Here is a 20,480-nt window from a genome sequence, read left to right as displayed (position 1 = left end):
CAGAGGGAAAGGATTGAGCCAAGGATGGAGGCGGGAATCCAAGCCTGGTACGCAGCCAAGGGCAAGAGGCACGTGCATGGAGAATGGAACTTGAGTCAGCTGACTCCTGACCGACTGCTGGGAAACAGTGGGGCAGTGATGACCGTCTCCCCTCCACATCAGCCTGTGTGAGGAAAAGGGCTCCATTGATGTCTCTGGACTATTTCTCGGACACAAAGCATCTCTGTCACAATAGAAGGGAACCCTTCCTGCCTCCAGATATATTTGTATTCCCTTTCAGCGGCCTCCAGGACCTAGCCTAGTGCTGGCGTCAGTCAAGAAGACCTAATACAATTTTTACAACCTAGAAAGGAGACTCCGTGAGATGGAACTGATCACAGAATAAAAATAACTTTTTGCTTCATGGGACATTCCTTATCTTTTATTATAAATTTAAATTTTCTTTGTGTATTGAAGTGAATACCCAAGATTCCTGAGACCCAGTAAAATACGCTGAGTCAGAATCGACTTCCTACCTCCTTAGCTCCACAACATCATTGCACATACAGACTCCATGGCAGTAAGCCTGAGTAGAAGTGGAAAGCCCATTCAGAATTCACCTTTCAACCTACATGACTCTCCTCCCTCTTTTTTTTGTTGCAAAATAAAACCTAGCTAGAAATCTCTCTCTCTCTCTCTCACAGCTTCTCTCATGTGTTCTCCCATCAGCTATGCAGAATGGTTCTAAAAATCACTTGCATCTCAGGGCCTATCTCTTTTCCACAAACCCAAAGACTTGTATTGATATTCCCTTATGTGTGATTCTTGTCTTAGAGTCTTGGAAAATTCTGGCGTAGGTGAAACCACATTTGGAGAAACCCTGCCTTATCTTATAGACCTTTGGAGCTGGCACGTGCATGTGGACCCTTCTCCAATCAACCTACGTTGTCTCAGGAAAAGTGCATGCAAGCAGTGTTTTCAGCCATAAGTTCTTTCAAAACCTTGATTGGATGAATCATTGTCCATTTTGCTTGGGAAAGTAGGAAAGATATTTTTAGTATGACAGTAGCCTAAAACACTGCTGCCCTGAAGGTGGTGAGAAGTGCCCTAGTAAGAAGATTGCTTGCTTTTCTTGTTTGTTTTTTTTCCTTAAAGAAAATATCTAAATGAGCCAGATACTTATAAAAATATAACACTAAGCATAAGTTATTGAGAAGAGGTTTAGCACAAAAGAGTCCAATTATTCTGCATTCTGAAAGTGTCAGGAGTTCTAGCATGGGACAGGAAGGATTCGAGGGCAAGAACCAAGCAGAAGGGGGGACAACTAGGGACAGCTATGGGATAAGGATGGGCATTTAATCCTGCCACCAAGGCTGACAAGATCCTGATAGGGCCCATTGCAATGGCCGGCTTGCTCCCAGAGTTTGGCTGGGGTGTGTTTCAGAGGTGATTAGGGAAGGCTTTAAGGATGGAGAAACAATTGTATTTTGTGCTGGGCTTTGAAGGGCTCTCCTGGAGAGAATAACAAAGAACAAAGCACTTGAAAATATTGCTGGGGGACAGAGCTACATTCAGTTTGCTTGAGGGCATTCATCTTCTGGGCGTTTCCATTTTGCAGATGAAGAAACGAAGGATGAGAGAAAACCCCGATTCCCCCAATGCTCCAGAGCAGGGGTCCTCAAACTACGGCCCACGGGCCAAGGCCCGCCAAGGACGTTCATCTGGGCTGCCTCATTTTATTGTTCACGTCAAAATAAGATATGTGCGGTGTACATAGGAATTTGTTCATGGTTTTTTTTTAAACTATAGTCTGGCCTTCCAATACGTCCGAGGGACAGTGAACTGGCCCCCTGTTTAAAAAGTTTGAGGAGCCCTGCTCCAGAGCAAGTGAGAGGCAACCTTGAGAGTCACCCTGGCCGATGCTCTCCCTACTACTCCAGCGCATACTCAAACCGCCCCCACCCCAGGCTCCCTGCTGTACGACCTTAGGTTTCCCCTTGTGGGTGGGTTTCTCCCAAGTTGAGGGTCTCCCACCCTCACCTTCAGAACAGCACCTTGATAATTCTATACCCTAAATGCTTTGGAGAATGTGGGGGACACAGAGAAATGGTTGAATAAACAACTGCTGGGGAAAAAAATATCATTTTCCCTCTAAAAGGGGAGGTTTGTCGACTCCAAAGTAAGGTGGTGGTTGTTAGGTGCCATTGAATCAGTTCCAACCCCCTAGTGACCCTGTGCACAAAAGGACAAACACTGCCCAGTCCCACAGCGTCATCCCCATTGTGGAGGTCAGTGTCAGTCTGTCTCCTGGAGGGCCTTCCTCTTTTTCACTGCCCCCTGGCACTACCAAACAAAGTGTCCTTCTCCAGGGTCTTGACTCTCCGCACAACATGTCCAAAGTATCTAAGAAGTCTCACGATCCTTGCCTTTAAGGAGCACTCTGGCCATGCTTCCTGCAGGCAGATTGGTATGTAGCAAGCAGAAAAATGGGAAATCACAAAATGATTTAGACATTTAATAGGTGCCAGGTAGTGGTAGGCTCTCTTGCCATTTTGGTTTTAATTAGTTGATAGCAGTATTGACAATAATTTCTCTCTCCCTACGGGTCCTTCAGGAGTCCTGGTGGCAATCTTGAGTTACGCATTGAGCTGCCAAGCACAAGGTCAGCAGTTCTGAACCACCAGCTGCTAGGTGGGGAAGGATGAGGCTCTTTCCAAGGTCATCAGCACTTTTCTGTTTGCAAAACAACCCTGCCTCTGGGCTCAAACATTTTTTTCTCTCCCTCAACTTTTAATGTCAAATACACACGCCTAAAGATTTAAAGTGGTGGAAATCCATGGGGACAATTATTCTCTCTCCCTATGGGGTCACTGTGCGAATCGACGTGGTGGTGGTGAGCTGGTTTTTGAGTTTGGTGAGTCCTTCAAGCATCCTCCCCTTGCTCCTCCCCACCAGATGTGAACGACTTTGAATCTTGAGTTTATCGTAACTTTCCTTTGAAACAACAATCTGAGAAAACATAAAATTTGGCTATAGTGGATTTAACTTTATTAAAAGTGTATCATGCTGTATTTAATCTTCTGGGACTCACTCAATCCCCCATTGGTAAGGTTCATCTATATTCTTGTATGTGATTGCAATTGCACATCATTCATCTTGGATAACATATGACCAATTCGTCTGTTTTCTGTGTTCAGGGTTCTCTGTCCTCAAGGAACACATGATCTTATTTAATCTTCATTACAACCAATGACTTAAGAAGGGATGTTTTGGGTTTTTTAATACCCCTGCTCAGGGTGGCTCAATGAAATCTTCTCTCATCAGCTCCAGTGTCGCCGAGATGGGCGTTTTTAGGGTGGTCTGGCTGTAGAGTCACCTGCTCCACGGGAGGGGGAGGAACATCAAATCATTTTACTGCGGTTACGTAACTCACAAGTGCTGAAGCCTGAATCTGACCCCAAAGCCAGAGGCTTCTTTCACAAAGAGGGGAGTGCTGATGACCTCAGTCTTCCTACGGTAGCTCAGAGGGGCCACAGGGCAACGCTCTGCCCTCCCTCCCTCCCTTCCCTGTTGTTCTTTTCATGATTGTCCAGCGTGTTTTGCAGTTCTAGGGATGTGCTACGGATCTCAGCTTGAACTCATTTAGCTCAGCCCTAGGACAAGCACCTTAGTTTGCCTGGGACTGTCCTGGGACTCAGTGGTCTACAGAGAATGAGAGTCCAGCCTGGCAGGGCTCTATTTGATAGAAAGAAATGAGTGCAAAGTTCCCCTGTGAAAACTTGGTGGCGTTGATCTATTGCGCAAACCAACTTTTCCTCGTGCTACCAGCTCTGCGTGCGTGTGAAGTCTGACCATGGAGCACAGCGAATAGCCCTGGACATTCCTTATAGACAAGCATGAGGCTACAGGTCCACGTCTCACACACGAGGGCAATTCCAAATGCTGAGTCATCCCTCTGACCCCAGATCTCTGCCTTGCGGGGGCAGTAAGTAGCGGAGCTTAGTGCCTAGAGCCCCAAGCACCACCGACTGGATGCGCTGCTCAGATCGACGAGGTGAGCAGTTTGGGTTGGAGAAGGCAGGCAGGCTCATCGCCGCACAGAGACACATGCACCTACTCCGCCCGTTTTTACGAGTGCTGGAATGTTCCCCGTTGGTGACCACCCAACCATCCCACCAACAGATGAAGAGCTCTCCAGGGAGTTACGCTGACCTCTTAATGTGAAACAGCAAGGCAAGGAGATGAGCTAAGGGGTGGAGTTTGTTTCTGCACATTTATCTCTGGTTATTAGACACTTTTAGAGGGAACATCTGTTTGTCCACCCCGGATCCAATATTGCAGCCCCCGTTGGAGGGCCAGCTCGGCCCCTTCTCTGACTGAATGGGGTCTAAGCGATAAATTAGAGCTAGAAGGGAGACCTAGGCTAGGAAGTCAGAAGAGGCTTTGCTCATCAGAGAGAGAGAGAGAAAGAATTGGACTTTTGAATGGCTAGGCTTCAGATGAAAAGAAGAATTGTACTGAAGTAGCTGCACATTTATTACCAAATTTAGTCTGGGAATAGCATCACCAGTCTAGGTTTGGAGTCAAACCAAGGCACACAGCTTCATCATGCTTCCGAGCTTCCCCAGGGAACTTGAGGTGCCACCATAATTTCATTTTCCTTTAGTTTAAAGCTTTAGCAATTTATTTCACAGGAGGAATAGCTATGTTAATAGCAGGACTTCCTACATCATCTCCCAGTGTGTTCACCAGAGACGGACATGGCGGCTTACTCTCAGGACAATCGGTCACTGACTTGTACAAGAGGGAAACGTCTCCTTTTCTCGTTAAGCTTCAAAAGGTATTTCTAAGGACATAAAATGATTATACTTACTGGTTAATGGGCTTCACCATCCCTATTCTTTTGAATATTGTTTCTCTAGCCCACGTCTTCAAATTATTTTCTAGGCATTTCAGCTTGTATCTACCGCTGTGAATTGAAACTCACCACGTGATCCCCACGACCCCTTTCTTGTTACCCTACTCTATAATCTCAAGGTTACACTTATAAGTTTCAGCTCAACACACTCCTGCTTATAGCAATAGCCAATGGCTCCCAGGTAACTTCAAAATTTCCTAAGAGTGATGCATGTTCTGCTCTGCTTTCTTCCATCTTCCTCATCTCTTCTGCAATCCTTCCCATTTTCAGTACCGGGAATTTACCAAGACAACACACTTTCTAAACGTTTTGGAACCCATGCCCTGTGTCCTAAGTAATCGGTCACCTGGTTCCATCGTTTTACCTACAGGAAGCTGCTTGCATCCACTCTCTGCTTACCATTCCGAGCATCCGTGGCTTGGCTGAAGTCTTCACCACCTTTCAGTCAGGCTCTGACACAGTGTGGTATCAAGATTCACCTTGTTATAATTCATTCTGTACATGCTGGTATGTCAGTCTTTCTAAATCATAGCTCACATCACTCTCATGCTCAAAAGCCTTCACGGGTAGCCCTTCTCCACAAGCCTTCTGCAATACTGCCTAACTTGCTATCCCAATTCTGTCTTCCTCTTTTTTCCCCCTTCTGTCCTATGTCCAAACTAAGGAGCCTTGGTGGTGCTATAAGTAAGCACTGAACTACTATTTGCAAGATCATCAGATCAAACTCACAGCTACCCCACTGCAGAAATATGAGGCTGTCTGCTCCTAAAAAGATTTACAGTCTTGGAATTGGAATTGACTCAATGGCAGTGGGGATTTGGGCCAAATTAGATGATTCAATACTTCAAATACAGCTAGCTACCCATATGTCTTTGCTCATGCTTACCCTCTTCCTAGAATGAGCAGTCTCCTTTATTTACTTGGCAAAATTCTTATGTCTCAAACTGATTGTGGTAATGATTGTACAACTCTTCTAGATATGATTGAACTATTGAATTGTATGATATGTCGATCAAATGGCTTATGAAAATCCTATTTATCATTTCAGCCTTTTCCAGGTAAACTTTCCTTGCCTACATCTTTTCCTTTTTTAGAAATTATTAGTCGCAGGGACCCACATGGCTTAAGTCTCTGGTAAATCCCCTCTGACCACAGTTGAGGGGAGTGCATAGTCTGCTTTTATACAGAGAGCATTGAAAGCCAATGATGGCAAATGTAGTTAGATTAAGATGTACTACTCTTATCGTTTGATATCCCCTTTAAGCCATTTTAAAGTTGTCTCAGTTTTTCATATTTTCTGTTTTCTCTTTGATTGAGGTTTTTCTGTTTTGCCTGTCATTGCTGGTTTTGTTTGTTTGCTTTTTATGGTTTTCTTTTCTTTTTTATGATGCTCCGTATTTCTGAAATCCAGGGTAGGTGGAGCCATACAGACAGTATGGCAGGGGAAGATGGGGGTGTGGGGAGCTAGCAACAAGGAGCATGAGGAGAAAATGTTCTGAAATGGATTGTGGTTGACTGTACAAATCTTTTAATATGATTAAAGTATGTGATATGTGAAGTATATGCCAATCAAACTATGTTTAAAAACCTTTAGGACTTTACTCATTATGAGACTATACATTCGACGTTTGATAGGTAGCTGGAGAGAGTCAGGGACCACATCTTACTGATCCTCGCCTTCACCACAGAGCCTTTGCACAGAGCTTAGTACACAAAAAGGTTTAATGAATGCTCATGGAATTGGCTCGGTCTCTCCGCCTCCATTTCTCAAATAATTAAAGAATCATTTCATAAGAATGGTACTATATTTTTGTATATCATTATGGGTTCAAAACTCCATTATCTATTGTTTCAATGGATTAGAAGGCATGGAAGATAGATCTTATCCCCATTTTGCATGCTAGCAAACTAAGGTTCACAGGGGCGAAATAACCTTCCTTAAACTGCAAGCAAGAAAGAAATGTAGCCATGTGCTAACCCAGAGCAGAATCCAGGCACATGTTAAAAGACCAAAGAAGGAAGAAAGCGCTCTAGGCCCTAAAGGATCCCTCCCTCTACTTAGCTTAGTGAGTGAGCATACTGGAGACCTGCAGCGGTCAGAGACACCTCCCTTGGAGCTGAGCAAGACACTGTGGTGGTTACAGGATCACCCACCTTGGTTTGGATCGATTTTTCTTCCTTTCAGCCTCAGTGACAGACTTATTCATATGAGCACCAGGAACCTGAACTGTCCCTTATTTCCGAAAAGAAGTCAGAATCCCGTACCTCTTTTTCATCTCAACAATCGCTTGTGGCTGAGCTCACCTCTTCAGGCCAATTTGAGGAGCTACACCAGGGAGCATTCAGAGGATCTGAGACTCTCCCGCTTTCCCGCCTACACAACTGAGTTCTCCGGGACCTATCGATTCATTCACACAAACCCTCATTGACCCGGTTGCAAGGGCTTCCTTTGAAAGTCAGAGCTAATGCTACGATGTCTTTCACTTCTCTCAGACTTTTTAATCTAGTTCTTCAGTTCACAGAGAAGAACCTGCTAAAGCATCACTAGACTGGTGTGTTTCCTTTTTGAGATACTGCTTGTGTATAATCACAGTAGGTTTTGCCAGGAAATGGGAAGGCTTTTCAAAAGAATGTTTCAAGCTGAAATAGTCTTTGGATGAAGAGTCTATTCAAAGGAGACATCGTTCAGGACTGGTGGCAAGGGGAGGGGTAAATTTCAACTTCTTATTCCCTTGTTTCTTCAATGCCAGTGAAAGGAAAGTGCTAGTTTTGTGCTTCATCTTCCCAGTGGAATTAGTGACAGTTGTGTTGCTGAGCTTCTAGTGTTCAGCTTGGATACTCAGATCAGATGGTGCCAATGTTTAAGATCAAGGTTTTAGAGGAATAAAGGTCTTTGGGGGAAGCCTTGAGTTTTGGTTACCTTTGAGATTGTTAGATATTTGATTTGGAAAACTCCAAGGATGTACAAACGCAAACATGCGATTTGTCCCAGAAACGAATGCCCCCACCCCTCCTTTTCCACCCTTGGCTGTTTTCTCCTAAATAGAGTTTGGTGGGACTTCAGGGAGACTTCTGGGTACCGACTCTCAGGAAGCCTCGTGGGCTGGTCTAATGGGCCATTCCTTTCCCATTCCTGGCAGGCTCAATTAACTAAGGGCCTGTTGGTCTCTCTCTGAGCCGGAGGGAGAGCTTCGACAGGATGACTGTTGAGAAAGACCGTACGGACAAGGGACAAGGGACACTCCTCTGTGACAAATGTTTCCTTCACACTTGGCACATGCAATCTCCGAGATCCATCAGCCACTGCCCTTTCGGAGGCACTCGTTCCTCTTTCCCTCTCATGCAAAACACAGTATGCACTCTTCTCGAGGTTTGGAAATGCCAGACCATTTGAATCACTGCCCGCATAGCTCTGTCTTTCAGTTCAAATAAATCACCCTGCGTGGTACAGTATATAATACAGAATTCATTTATTTGTGTTCCCCCCACCCCCACCTCAAGTTTAGCAAAAGAACATGATTATTTTTATTTAACTTGCCAAAACGTAGTTCCTCCGAGTTCAGCGACCTTTAGAGTTCTGATTTCGGCTTCAGTGCAGGTCAGGCTCCTGTTTGCTTTTGCACGCACTTAGCTGCCTGCTTCACGGCTGGCTCCCTGCCCCGCTGTTGACATGTGTTGATCAGGTGACTCCTAGCAAGTCACCTCACTTCTGCAAGCCTCAGTCCATGTATGGTTTGATCAACACAAACTGTTTGAATTGTTTCCTCAGCGATGTAAAAGTTTAATTGAGACAGAAGAATAAATGAGAATTAATTGGAAAACTCAGAAGGTAATAATAATTTCTCCTGGGGCAACCGTGAAGAAGGGGCTCAGGTCATTGACTACGTCTGATTGCAGTTTGTTCAGCAACTCAGTGATATAGCTCAGAAACATGTGGTAACTTTGAATGGACACATCAATCAATCTTTTGGCTTCAGTAAGAAATTCCTCATAGTAATTAGAGAGTTGGTCTGCAAGATTCTGCAGTTTCGATGGGAACTGCTGGTGGTAACCCCAAATGATTTCCTTCATTGCAGTAGCCCAGCGTTTAATTACATCCTGAGCAATGGTACAAAGCTCGATAATCTTCTCCTTCCCCTTCCCATGTCCATCAAGGAGGATGATAAGATATTCTTGGCCATTTTCAGACATGAATTGCTCAAATTGATTTGAGAGTTCAGAAAGAAAATAAGTAAAAGCGGCAGTACATGTGGCATGCACGTCTTGGAAGGTGGTGGGTAGGGTGTTGGCTATGTGAATGACTTTTTCTTCAAGTTCATAATATTTCACTGCCCAACCCACCATGCTTGGATCAAAATATTCTTCCCGAAGAGCCTTTATGTACTCACGGAGTTCCTTTAACTTCTGAGAAATGTCCTGAATTTTGTTTTGGACAAGTTCATTAAAGTTATCAAGGTGTTCGCTAAGGCATTTAAGTGTATATGTAATAAATTCTTTGAGACCTCTGCTGATCATCTCTTGGATAGCCCTAACAACATCAGGAAATTTATTCCTCTGTAGCTTCAGGATTTTCTTTTCTACCTCTTGGAGAATTTCTTGCTGTAATGCCTTAAAATCACTTAGTAACTCTGTACTCGTCTTAGACTGAAGACGATTAAATTCTTTTTGAACTTCTTCTAATACAGCATGTAACAGTTGCCCAGCCCCTACAAATTCATCAGTTGTTGAAAAGGTGCCATAATGGAAAGGAAATATAAACTCCAGGTACTTAATCAATTCTGAGTTCTTCCCTAACTCACGGACACAGTCAATTAGTACTTTCAATCCACTTTGGACTATTGAATTTCCTTGAAATAGTAACTTCCCTACTTCTCTGGTGATCATAGTGCAGAGTTCATCTCCAGTATATGTCCTGGCTTTCCCTGGGAGCTGGAATCTAATGGCCCTCAAGAATTCAATGAGTGAGTCAATCAGATGTGTGACTGTTGTGTTGTAGGTTTGAATCACTTGTACTGAACTGTCATACACTTTATCTGAAAAGTTCTGAAAGTAGTCCTGGTACAGATTCTGGGCCTGATCCTTCCACTGCGTGTAGGTCCTCGCAGTGCTGCTGGCTGCTCTCCTGAGCCCCATGCTTGTCTCATCAATTTGTCTCAGAGCTCCTAGGTAGGCCAGCTCAGCGCTGTTCTCCAGACTTCTCCTTAGCCGTGAGGACACATCTCTCAGGTCGACTCCTGTGTGCGCCTGGTGGTACATGTTGATATAGTCATAAAGGGCTCCAGTGGCCTTGGGCACATTGTCTTTTAGAGAACGTAGCAGTTGGGAAGTTGCTTCATCTTCCCAGTTGACTTTGATTTGCATTTCATCATCAGACTCTTGGTACTTCCATTCAGTTGTGAGAATGTTGAGTTTTTTGCCTGGAGAGGACTAAAATCAGCAAAAAAAGACTTTTAAAAGTGTTTTATGTTACACCGATATCAGGGAACATACTGCACTAAAACTTCATCAGCAATGAAAAGTAAAAATCAGAGATTCATCAGATTCTGAAGATTTTGCTTTTCTTGTGTTTGTGTTATGGCTCAACAAGCCCTCGTGACTGCTCTATTTCACACGCTCCAGAAAGGAGCATTTATATGGTGACACTCACCTTCCTAACCCTCTCACACTATCCTACAGATTGCACAGATCCTGTGGTATGGGTTACAATTCAATGTAAAGACTGCCCAAATCCTCGCAACGGGGCCAATAATAAGTAACATCATGGCAAATGGAGTTTAACCCTCTCGTTATCTTCCACTTCGTTTTGGAATGTCTTGAGACAACACTGTGTTCAGAAGTCAGTATACCCACCCCAACTCTATTTTCTCTTGGGGTGTGTAACCCATTAGCGGGGACTCACCTGAGGGAGGTAGTGCAACTCCAATTCAAAAGCATCCTCATCCACTTCTTCCAAGTTAAAGACCACAGAGCCTATGGCGGAGGAGGCTGCTGAGGAGAAGAGGCTCGTCTCGTCTGTTTCGTAGTGCAGATGAAGATCAGTGAATTTGGGGCTGGTGATGTCAAGGCGAGCCTCTCCTAACCAGTTTCTGAAACAGACAAGTGCACGAGCAGTCATGAAAACGGTACAGAGATGAACCACCTCACAACGAGTTTTAAAAGTATATGATCTTTCCACGAACGTTCCTTACACAAGGGTTTGGTATTTGCCATCTTCTTTATATTTTGCGCTGAGGTCACGGTGTGAAAATGTTCCTTGGGTCTTACATGCTAATGCTCCCTCTTCAAACTTGTGAGTTCCCACAACTGTATAGGATAGATTTTAGATTTTATTAAACTTAGTAACTGTAGGACATAAGCATTTTTATCGTCAACATTGGGAGGATTCCATATTAAATAAGTGCCCTTGGAAACATATCATACGCAGGCTCGACTTTTTAGTAAATAGGTAGAGACACACTATTTGGTTTAAGAAATTTTTTTAACAATGTACTCTGTATCTCCCTCTTGTGAATGAGGCTACGCTTTCTACAGTATCGCTCTGACATCAGAGGCATATAAATAGCTCCTTCCCTCTTCTTTTAAATTTGCTTCAGAGAGCAATTGTGCCTCTCATTGTATTTAAATACAAACTGATTTCGCTACAATGCTCCCTGAGAAAGCAAAGCCTGTAGGAGAGAAAGAAACCCGGTGCTTACTGCTGAGATCATATTCCAGGAACTGGAGGGTCGAGCTGCAGGTAGCATCCAGGAAAGTTTCCAAGTGATCTCCTTTGTTCTTCCAGCCGGTACTCCATGTGACATTATACAAGGGAGAGGTCACTGCCAAACGGGCACTCAGGGATCCCAAAGAAGGAATGAAAATTCCAGCAGGCACAGAAAGTGTCATGGAAGGGATGGCAATCGTTTGCTCGGGGACAGTGATGGTTGGCAAGTCAAAGTCTGCAATCGTGTTGGCTATTTTATTTAGATCCAGAGCAGCACCGCCCACAGAAACACTCTTTGAGAGAGTAAACGGTGACACAGTTAACTGAGACCCAGGCACAGTTACCTCAAAAAAGGGACCCGAGGATTGTCCTGGTTCGGAATATTTTGTTAACACATCCATTTGGGGGAATCTTACTTTGGGTAGTGCTGGTAGGTGGAGGTCAAATGGTGAAGTACTAAACTTCTTACTGATTTTTATTTCGCTGAAGTCAAGTGTGTACGACGGAATCTGAAGGTTCGTCCAGGGGACTCGCAATGTTGGAGTGGTCAGAATGGGGTTTGGACCGTTGCGTTTCAGTCCAGGGATAACGAACTCATCGGCCAGTTCTTTCACGGGGATAGAAAAATAATAGCTGTTGGGGTTTTTGGTGTACACCAGGGCGGTGGTGGCTTGAAGGGACTGTCTCTTCCCACTGCTCGTGGTTACATCCAGTTTGAGCAGGTCCCATACGCTCTTGTCGTAAATTGGTAAGATGACCTCTTTGAGGAATGACAGGTGGCCTTCTAAAGATCCTGCAAGGTCAAGACGTGCCTCTTCTTGGCCATTGGAAAGTTGTAAGTTGCTCTGGAGAGAACCAGTGTGAGCCTGGACCTCACCCTTCCAACTGAACTTCTGGTTCTCAGTGTTAGCATTCAGCACCACTTCCTGGCCAAAGTAAGGAATGTCAAGGAGGGAATTGGGCTGGCTTGCCCGGACCTGCACCAGGGCTGACATTTTCCATGGAGAGAGTTCCAGAGTGGCTTTGCTTGTGTGCTCTCCAGATGTTACAAATATGCCCTTGAGCTGGACAAGGTTTTTCGTACCGTGTTCCCAGATGGCATATATGCGGGACAGAGTGGCTTCTCCTGCATAATTTTCCTTAAGTTCTAAATTCCAGAGGCCATCAAGTTTGGAAGCCCCTTGCAGCATCACTGAAGATCGAGTCCCCTTGGAATTCAAATACGTATTCACCTCACTGGCGAGGTTCCCTGAATATTCCCGTGACAGGACTGAACCCTTGACATTTCCTTTGGTAGATGATTCAATGGAAAGGTAGGACGTGAGGCCTTCGAAGTTGAACTTGTGGTCCACCGCTCCTTTGGCCGTAGAGTATAGCCTGGGGCAATTGAAATCATACTTCAACTCCATGGCTGCAGAGATAGTAGGCTTTGACTTGGTGTTTCCATTAAGTTCTTGCTTCAAATTCATTCTCAAAATTGGAAAATGGACGTTGGCACTCGTGGTCATCGAGGCCTCCATGTTTTTCTTGGTTAAGCTCATGGTACTGTCGTGGCTACCGTCCACAAACTTGTTGCTTAGAGACAAAGCGGTGGCAAACTTCAGCCCTCTCTTCCTCGTCAGGCTCGAGGTGCCCTCTAATTTGTACTGGAGCGCGTCAATGGAGGAGGACGAGGAAGAAAGTAAATGAGCAACGATATCTGACTGATTGTAAAGGCCGACATTGGTATTCAATGTGATGATGCTTGATTTGAAGGAAAACTCGTAGGTCATGTTGCCCAGGGCTGGAACAAAAACGTTGTTTGAGGGTTGGGGGAGCTGGACATCTGGAAGGGAAAGTTTCCCGAGACGCCCAGGGACAGGGTAGGCTTCGGGTGGAAGATAGAATGCACTGTCTCTGACTTTCTCCAGGTACTTGTTGAAAGATTTGATGTTCTGATTGATAAAATCGTAAAGCACACCCAAAGGAACCGGGATGGAATGCCTGCCTTTGTTCTTCTTATACTGAGCCTTGACGCTTAAATCGAAGGATTGCTTCGTGGTTTTCAAGAAGTCCTTCAAGCCCGTTCTTTCCCACAAGGAGAACTCTTTCACCTGGGGTGTTGTTAATGTCAGGTAAGGTAGAGTCATCTCAGGAACTGTTAAAGGAATGTTTAAGAAATCCAGGTTGGCTTCTCCATTCATTCCTACATGGGCTTCCATGCTGTTCTCATTGTTCCCAGCAGAAAAGTTTTGATTGTATTTGTACTGATTGAACCTGGCACTGGCTTGCCAACTTGCTTGCTGGACATTAGGATTCAGAAGCAGTGCGTAATTATTCAGGAAGTCTATCTTCCCTGTCAACTTGAAGGGAAAGCTAACTTTCAGATTTCCTTCATTGTTCGTGGAAGCCATTACGTCAAATGGCTGTGCTGAAAAGACAAGAGAATTTTTCAGAGTTCCAATGACTTTGCCATTTAAGGAAGCATCGTGGGCGCCCGTTATTTCAGCCTTCATCTCTCTCAGCAGGGCTGTGCCCTTGGCTGTTAGATCACTACGGCCTACGTGCTGCGAGTCAACTTGTGACTCGATTTCAAATTTCAAAAAGTTGAGAAAGCCAGATTCACCGATCAACTTTTGGTTTACTCTCAGGTGTTTACTGTTGATCTTGTTGGACAACCCGAAGGAAGCGGTGGACCCTTCCACCGTGAAGTTAATTTGTGATTCATGTGTTCCCTCATCGGAGAATTTGGGGTAGGCCAGTTTCCACGACCCTGTTCCAGAAGAAGTGCACGCTAGGCGGTCAGCTTCCCACAGTGTTTTCACTCCATTACGCAGGTCAGCCTGACTGGAAAAGTCCAGTTGGGGGATGTTTAATTTGTGGGTGTGTTTCGTGTTGCTTTCCAGGGCAAACTGCTGGTTCATCTGGAGAAGCATACTGTTGCTAAGCTCCATTGTATTTTTTTCTGTGTGTAAACTTGCCAATGTGTCCGATTTCCCCTCAATTGCGTTTCCAGAAAATAGCACTTGACTTGAATGCTCTGTTTTCAGGTACCTGCTGGAGAGCTTCATCGATTCCTTCACAATTATCGAATTGATCTCAGACTCTGACAGCTGTGCATTTGCTTGAAAATCAAAATTGAGAACTTCTAATTTGGATTCTCCTTTGGCGGTGAAAGCAGCCACCATCTCTGCCTTGTTCGCTGACGTGGTTATATTCTGAATGCCAGCATTTGCATCTAGTGAGAAAAGAGGAGACTGGATTTTCAGGATGCCATACAGCTTGCCAAAAGTGGGGACTTGGATTGTGTGTGAGATGTGGGGAAGCTGGAATTCGGGTATGTGGAGGTTGGGAACTTCAAAATCTTTCAAGTTGATTTTGGGAATTATGATTTCAGGAATCGTGAATTCTGGTAAATAGAAGTCTGGCAGAGTTATTCCAGCAAGAAGGGTGTCATTCACCTTCAGATCCCTTAGGTAAACTTCTGGAACAGGCCATTGAAGCTCACTGCTCAGCATCTGGTCAATGGTTCGGATGAGCTTTGCTTTAATTTCTATCAAGTCAATTGTAAAGGACGGTACATGAAAGGTATTGAGAACAGTGAATTCTGGCGTGGTAAACCTGGATGGGACTTTTATATCTTTCAATGCTTTGAAGTTTATCTCAACGGATGGAATTCTCAAATCGGTCATGGGGACTATGAAATCAGGCGTCTGAAACGTGGCTCCTTTAAGAGCTCGAAGACTGACCTCAAAGGAAGGCAGGGTCCAGAACACGGTCCGCATTTCAGGAACGGTGAACCCCTGTTCTGCAAATCCTTTTATGCTCTCCGCCCAGTCTTGGATAGAGTACTGCTCTGCGAAGTCAGCAAGGCCCTTCTCAGCAAGGACCCACCAATCAGAGACGTAAAGGACCAGCGTTCTGTAGGCCTGGCTTATCAGAGACAGGTAGCGTTGCAGTTCTTGCTGAAGGTCCATTTGATACACTCGGTCTCGTATATCTTCCAGGGTCTCTTGGAATCGGGCTTTCACGTAACGTAAAGCTGTTGAACTGAAAGCATCTTGCAGCCAATCGAGGAATACGGTTATCTTGGTGTCCTTGAGGGCTTCCAGGTAGACTGACATCACCACTTTGACTTCCTCCACAAATACTTTTAAGGCTTCCACTTTCTGTGGGAGCTCCACAGCCAGGATTTCACTGTTGATTCTCTGAGTCATCTCACGGATTTTGTGATTGGTTTCATCCACAAACTGGTTGTAATCAAATGACCTTAATTTCTCTACCAACAAGTCAAGGAATCTGTTAACTTCTCCCATAAAATTTTCAAAATGTAATGCTTTAAGCTTTTTGACGACCTCATCGATACACCCAACCAATTTCTCAAAGTAAGCTTTTATCTCAAGTCGTTTTAAGGCGCTGCTAAGTCTCTGAAGGGTCTCTTTTAACTTATATTGATGGGCCAACTGGAGTGATTTATCCATTAAAACCTGAATTTGTTGGTCAACCTCATACTTCTTAATTAAGGCATGGACTTGGGCTCTGAAAGCATTGATGACTTCCGTTACCTCAAAATCCTCAATAAGGTTTAGAACAAAGTGTCTGACATGTTCAATAATGTCCTTTATACTCTGAATTGGAATTGCAGTCCTCAACTGATCTAAAAGCACTCTGATATCAATAGTCTCAACCTGGTGTTTTAACTTCTCTGCGAGGTGTTGAAAGTCTATATTCTGAATCTGTGTCCTGAGCTGTTGTAATTTTTCTTGTAGTTGGATTCTGATTTGATATTTAGTATCCATATTTCGAATCCAAGCTTCAGTGCTACTTCCAATTTTGTTAAAATCAATCTTTTCAACAAGTAAGCATAGATCATGGGTGGTTTTGATTAAGTTCACACGGATACGATAATGTTCATCAAGGACTTTTAATCTTTCAATGATTAGGTCAATAATCTTAGCAATGGCTAATTTTAAATCATGTAGGTCATAATTATCTTTAATATACTGATCAAATTGTATCACATAGGTCTGGAGTTGAGACAGTTTTTCATTCAAGTTGACTTTGGCATTATCCAATGCAATTTGCAGATCATTTGCCGTGATTCTATAGTCTTTCGTGAAGGCAGTTAATTTCTCCTTAGCATTAGCAACTTGTGCCTCCCAATTGAATGCCTTCAGATAGTCATTGACTTGTTGTGGAACTTGGTCCAGGGATGCTTTGTATTTCCTAGAAATTTGATTAATATTGATGAGCTTCAAATCTCTCTGTATCCTTTCCAGTGCGGCTATCATTGCTCTCCGGTTTTTCTCAAAGTACTCCGGCAGAATTTTCAAGAATGGGAGGTGGATGGTGTGAACATCTTGGTTCTTATCGTACTTCACAGAAGCAACAATAGTAAATTCTTGGGGTTGGTCAGCAACATCTCTCATCTCTAAGGCATCCAATACATTGACGGGCTCGGTGAGTAAAAAGGGCACATCAATCGGCCAGTCCAGCACATTGAGGTCAGCCAAACCTCGTCCACTGAGCTCCACACCTACTTTGTCTTTTGTGTTATAAGCATCAAAGTCCTGGCTGTATTCGTGTTTGTTAAATTGGGTCTTCAGTTTCCAGGTACCCGTCTGCTCAGTTGGAGTCAGCAGGGCGCTGACTTTGTGCTCAAGAGCTGTCTCAATGCTTATCTTTGTCAAAAGATGGTGAATCGTGGATCCTTTGTAATCATGGGAGAAGGTCAGGGCCAGAGGCTTGGCTTTCCACAACAATTTGCTGTACAGCTGCCCAGTGTGTTCCCCCCAGAGAGCCAGTTTCCCGTTGGCATTTGTATGCGCGTCAATCGTCATCGTAAACGGTTCCATTGTAGAGTGGAAAACATTACTGAAATGCACCGAGTCTGAATTATAGTTTGTACTGATATCAATGGCTGAAGCCAGGCCAGCAATGTCTGTGTTGAGCCGATGGCTAAATTCCGCATCTTGAACTTTAGCTACCGTGTCTGCTTTATAAGTTGCAGATAAGTCGGCGTAAGAAATGGCGTAGATGTGTTTTATCTCGTTGTTTTCATAGGCTCCTTTGATGGTCCCACCCACATTCAGCTTCAGGGGTTCCATCTGCAACTTCCCATTGTTGGTCAGCTGCAGAGTGTTGACTTTCAGGTCATTGTTCAAGGTCGTTACTAGGGCATAGGGTTGAAGCTTTAAATGAAAGTTTTGCTTATAAAACTTGTCAGAGCTATAAACATTGTCAAGTTTGGAAGCGAAATCCAGGGACAAATCTGCCATGGTCAGGCTATTTGTGTAGTCAAGTTTCATTTCAGCATATGACCCCATCATGTCATTGGAAAGCTTAAGTCCTTCTTGGTTGATTTTGAAGTTGAAAATGTTTTTGCTGTCAACACCCAGAATCATAGCCTGATAAACACTGCCCAAGGACATCTCTGTGAGGCCGGCTTTTCCGTCTAGAAGGAGTTTTGCATTGTGTTCCCCAAAGCGGCCATTCGCTGTTAATTTCAAGGTAGCTCCAGAGAAACCAACCCCCGCATTCAGCTCATTCTCTAGAACCAAGGGGCTGTACTTCAAGTTGGTCGTTGCACTGGTGGACAGCCCACCCTGGCCAATCCTTAGTGTGGCCTTGTGAGCACCACTGTTAAGTTTGTCACTGCCCAAGATGTCCGCATTTAATTCAAGGCCATGGGAATCGAGCGATCCGGAAAGCACGGAGAAGAACCTCAGTGCGTTGTAATTCGCCTGATACTCAGACCGGAACAAGGCATTTTGTTTAGAGACGGTCACGTCCACTTTGCTGGAGGTGGCAAAGTCCTTGTACCTCCCATTGGTGTCAGATTTCACAGTCAGCTCATAGTTCTCATACTTCAGGGAAGCTGTGTTTTTCAGGAGGCCATCTTGCAGATCGGAGTTAGAGGTAAAGGTGAGCGCTCCATCTTCGTATCTTCCCGTTATCTGGTTGGTGCCCTGGATGTAGGAGGAGTTAAATCTCAGGTTGGACTCTCCGTTCAGCTCCCCTGTGTTCAGATCTTTCTGATAAGCCAGGCCCCAAACGCCTTTTGTATAGAAGGAAGAGACTCCGAAGCGCCCCTCCACCTTGACTTCTTTGACATCTAAATGCTGTTTCTTTTTTGTATCCACGTGAACTGAAGCAGACATCTGTGGTCCCCAGGCACTGGTTGCATCGAATGTTAGTAGACCTTTAGAGGCTGGATTCTTTCCATTTTTTTCTACATGATTGAATTTAATATTTGAATCCAGAAATTTGTGGCGTAGCGATCCATCATATGATAAGGTGAATGTATTCCTGTGGTCATACGTTGTTTCTCCGGATCCTAACAAAGACAAAAAGAAAAAAAAAGATGGGTTAAATGAAATACTGCATAATAATTTCCAGAATAATCGCTGTGTTGAAAGTCTTTGAGTAATGAATTATCTCGGTCAGTCCTGCAGTAGTCCGTTCCATCTACAGAACAAGTAAAATGTGACCCCGAAAGGCCTTCTTCCAAATTCCTTCCGTGACCCCCAACAAACCATGCTGCATTTCCTTTAGCAAGAGCCCCCCTTTACCTTGTCCACAGATGTCACATCCCTATCAGAGCTCCCCACAAGCTCAGACACAGGCGCTGCTTATCGGTCTGCTTTTTCTGCCACTGGTTAGTAGAATGCGTGGTGGAGAATAATTGATGAGGATAAAGTACCCAAGCCCCCAAACCAAATTCACTGCCACTGAGTCATTTCCATACCCCCAAACGCTCTGGGTCAGAGGATTTCTGTTTCCACATCTTCTACAGATTGGGACTTCTATGAGCTTTTCATTTCACAAAGTAATTCTACTACTTCCATGGTTCTAAAACCATTGATTCAATCCGCCTCTATCATCGCAAACAGAGAGAAACTAAGATCCAAAGAGAAAAGGTCACTTGGCCCACGGCCTCTGAGCCAAGTTCAGAAAGTGGAACATCACCCAGCTCTTGGATCTGTCCTTTTGAGCTAGACCCCTAACTGGAGCTGAGTCCTAGGAACATGGAACTGGGAAATAGCATCTAGTCTCTTTTGTTTTGCTGAAGATTTGAAGGAAAAGAAAATAAAGCACATTCCATTGATCCCTTTTCTTGGAAGGCTTTACCTTGAATTGCTGTATGATTTGGGGAAATCATCTAATTTCCATTTCATAATCTATCTACTGAGGATGCTATGTGTTCGACACACTCCCCTACCCCTACTCTGAGAGCAAATTTTGACTTTTATTCTCAAGCCTGAAGTGCCAAACATGGAGCTCTCACAAACAAGGCATAGATGGATAGACAGGCAGACAGACAGATAGATCGACATACAGATAGATAGATAGATAGACAGACAGACAGACAGATAGAGAGACAGGCAGACAGATATATAGACAGATAGACAGACAGATGGATAGATAGGTAAATAGACAGAGAAATAGATAGATAGATAGACAGACAGACAGATTGAGCCTTTTATGTTCCTTAACAATGTCACTTTCCACCAAAACAAAGAGCTAAAAATAAGCATTTCATATTTTGTGCTTTGCTTGCTGGTGGAGAATTTACATTCCTATATGCATGTGGAACCAGAGCAACCGTGCTTTACAAAGCAGCAGTTTATGGGAGGAAATCCGGCAAATCTGTGACCCCAGGAAGAAATGGCCTCGCAAGTCATTTGGAACCATTTAGATAAAGGAATGGGTCCATTTCCGGGGGTGAGATGAACACAGAACAAGTCAGTGTTACGTGACTTTTCTGTGTCACTCACAATCTCCCAAGCTCTAAAGATTTCCTGGAGTTCTATGGGAAGGCGGTGAACATTGCTCCTTTCCATAGGAAAAGGGAGGTAGGAATATGGAGTAATGGGAAGTGGAGAGCTGTGGGTATCTCTG

The 20,480-nt window shown here is 44.2% G+C and overlaps 1 protein-coding gene across 1 annotated transcript in view; it reads right to left on the bottom strand.

Annotated features, from left to right (window-relative positions):
• Positions 1 to 8,454: 8,454 nt before the first annotated feature.
• Positions 8,455 to 20,480, bottom strand: part of APOB (apolipoprotein B) — a 49,020-nt gene continuing 36,994 nt past the window's right edge. Inside the window, exons 26-29 of the mRNA XM_075557260.1 lie at positions 11,593 to 18,915; positions 11,086 to 11,200; positions 10,797 to 10,983; positions 8,455 to 10,324 (exon numbers count right to left, since the gene is read on the bottom strand). Of these exons, the coding sequence (XP_075413375.1) occupies positions 8,720 to 10,324; positions 10,797 to 10,983; positions 11,086 to 11,200; positions 11,593 to 18,915 (9,230 nt within the window). The 3' untranslated portion in view covers positions 8,455 to 8,719. The remainder of the gene's footprint in view (positions 10,325 to 10,796; positions 10,984 to 11,085; positions 11,201 to 11,592; positions 18,916 to 20,480) is intronic.

The sequence above is a fragment of the Tenrec ecaudatus genome, chromosome 8 (genome assembly GCF_050624435.1).
Source record: "Tenrec ecaudatus isolate mTenEca1 chromosome 8, mTenEca1.hap1, whole genome shotgun sequence".
Taxonomy (NCBI): Eukaryota; Metazoa; Chordata; class Mammalia; order Afrosoricida; family Tenrecidae; genus Tenrec; species Tenrec ecaudatus.
This window is presented reverse-complemented; position numbering and strand designations above follow the sequence as displayed.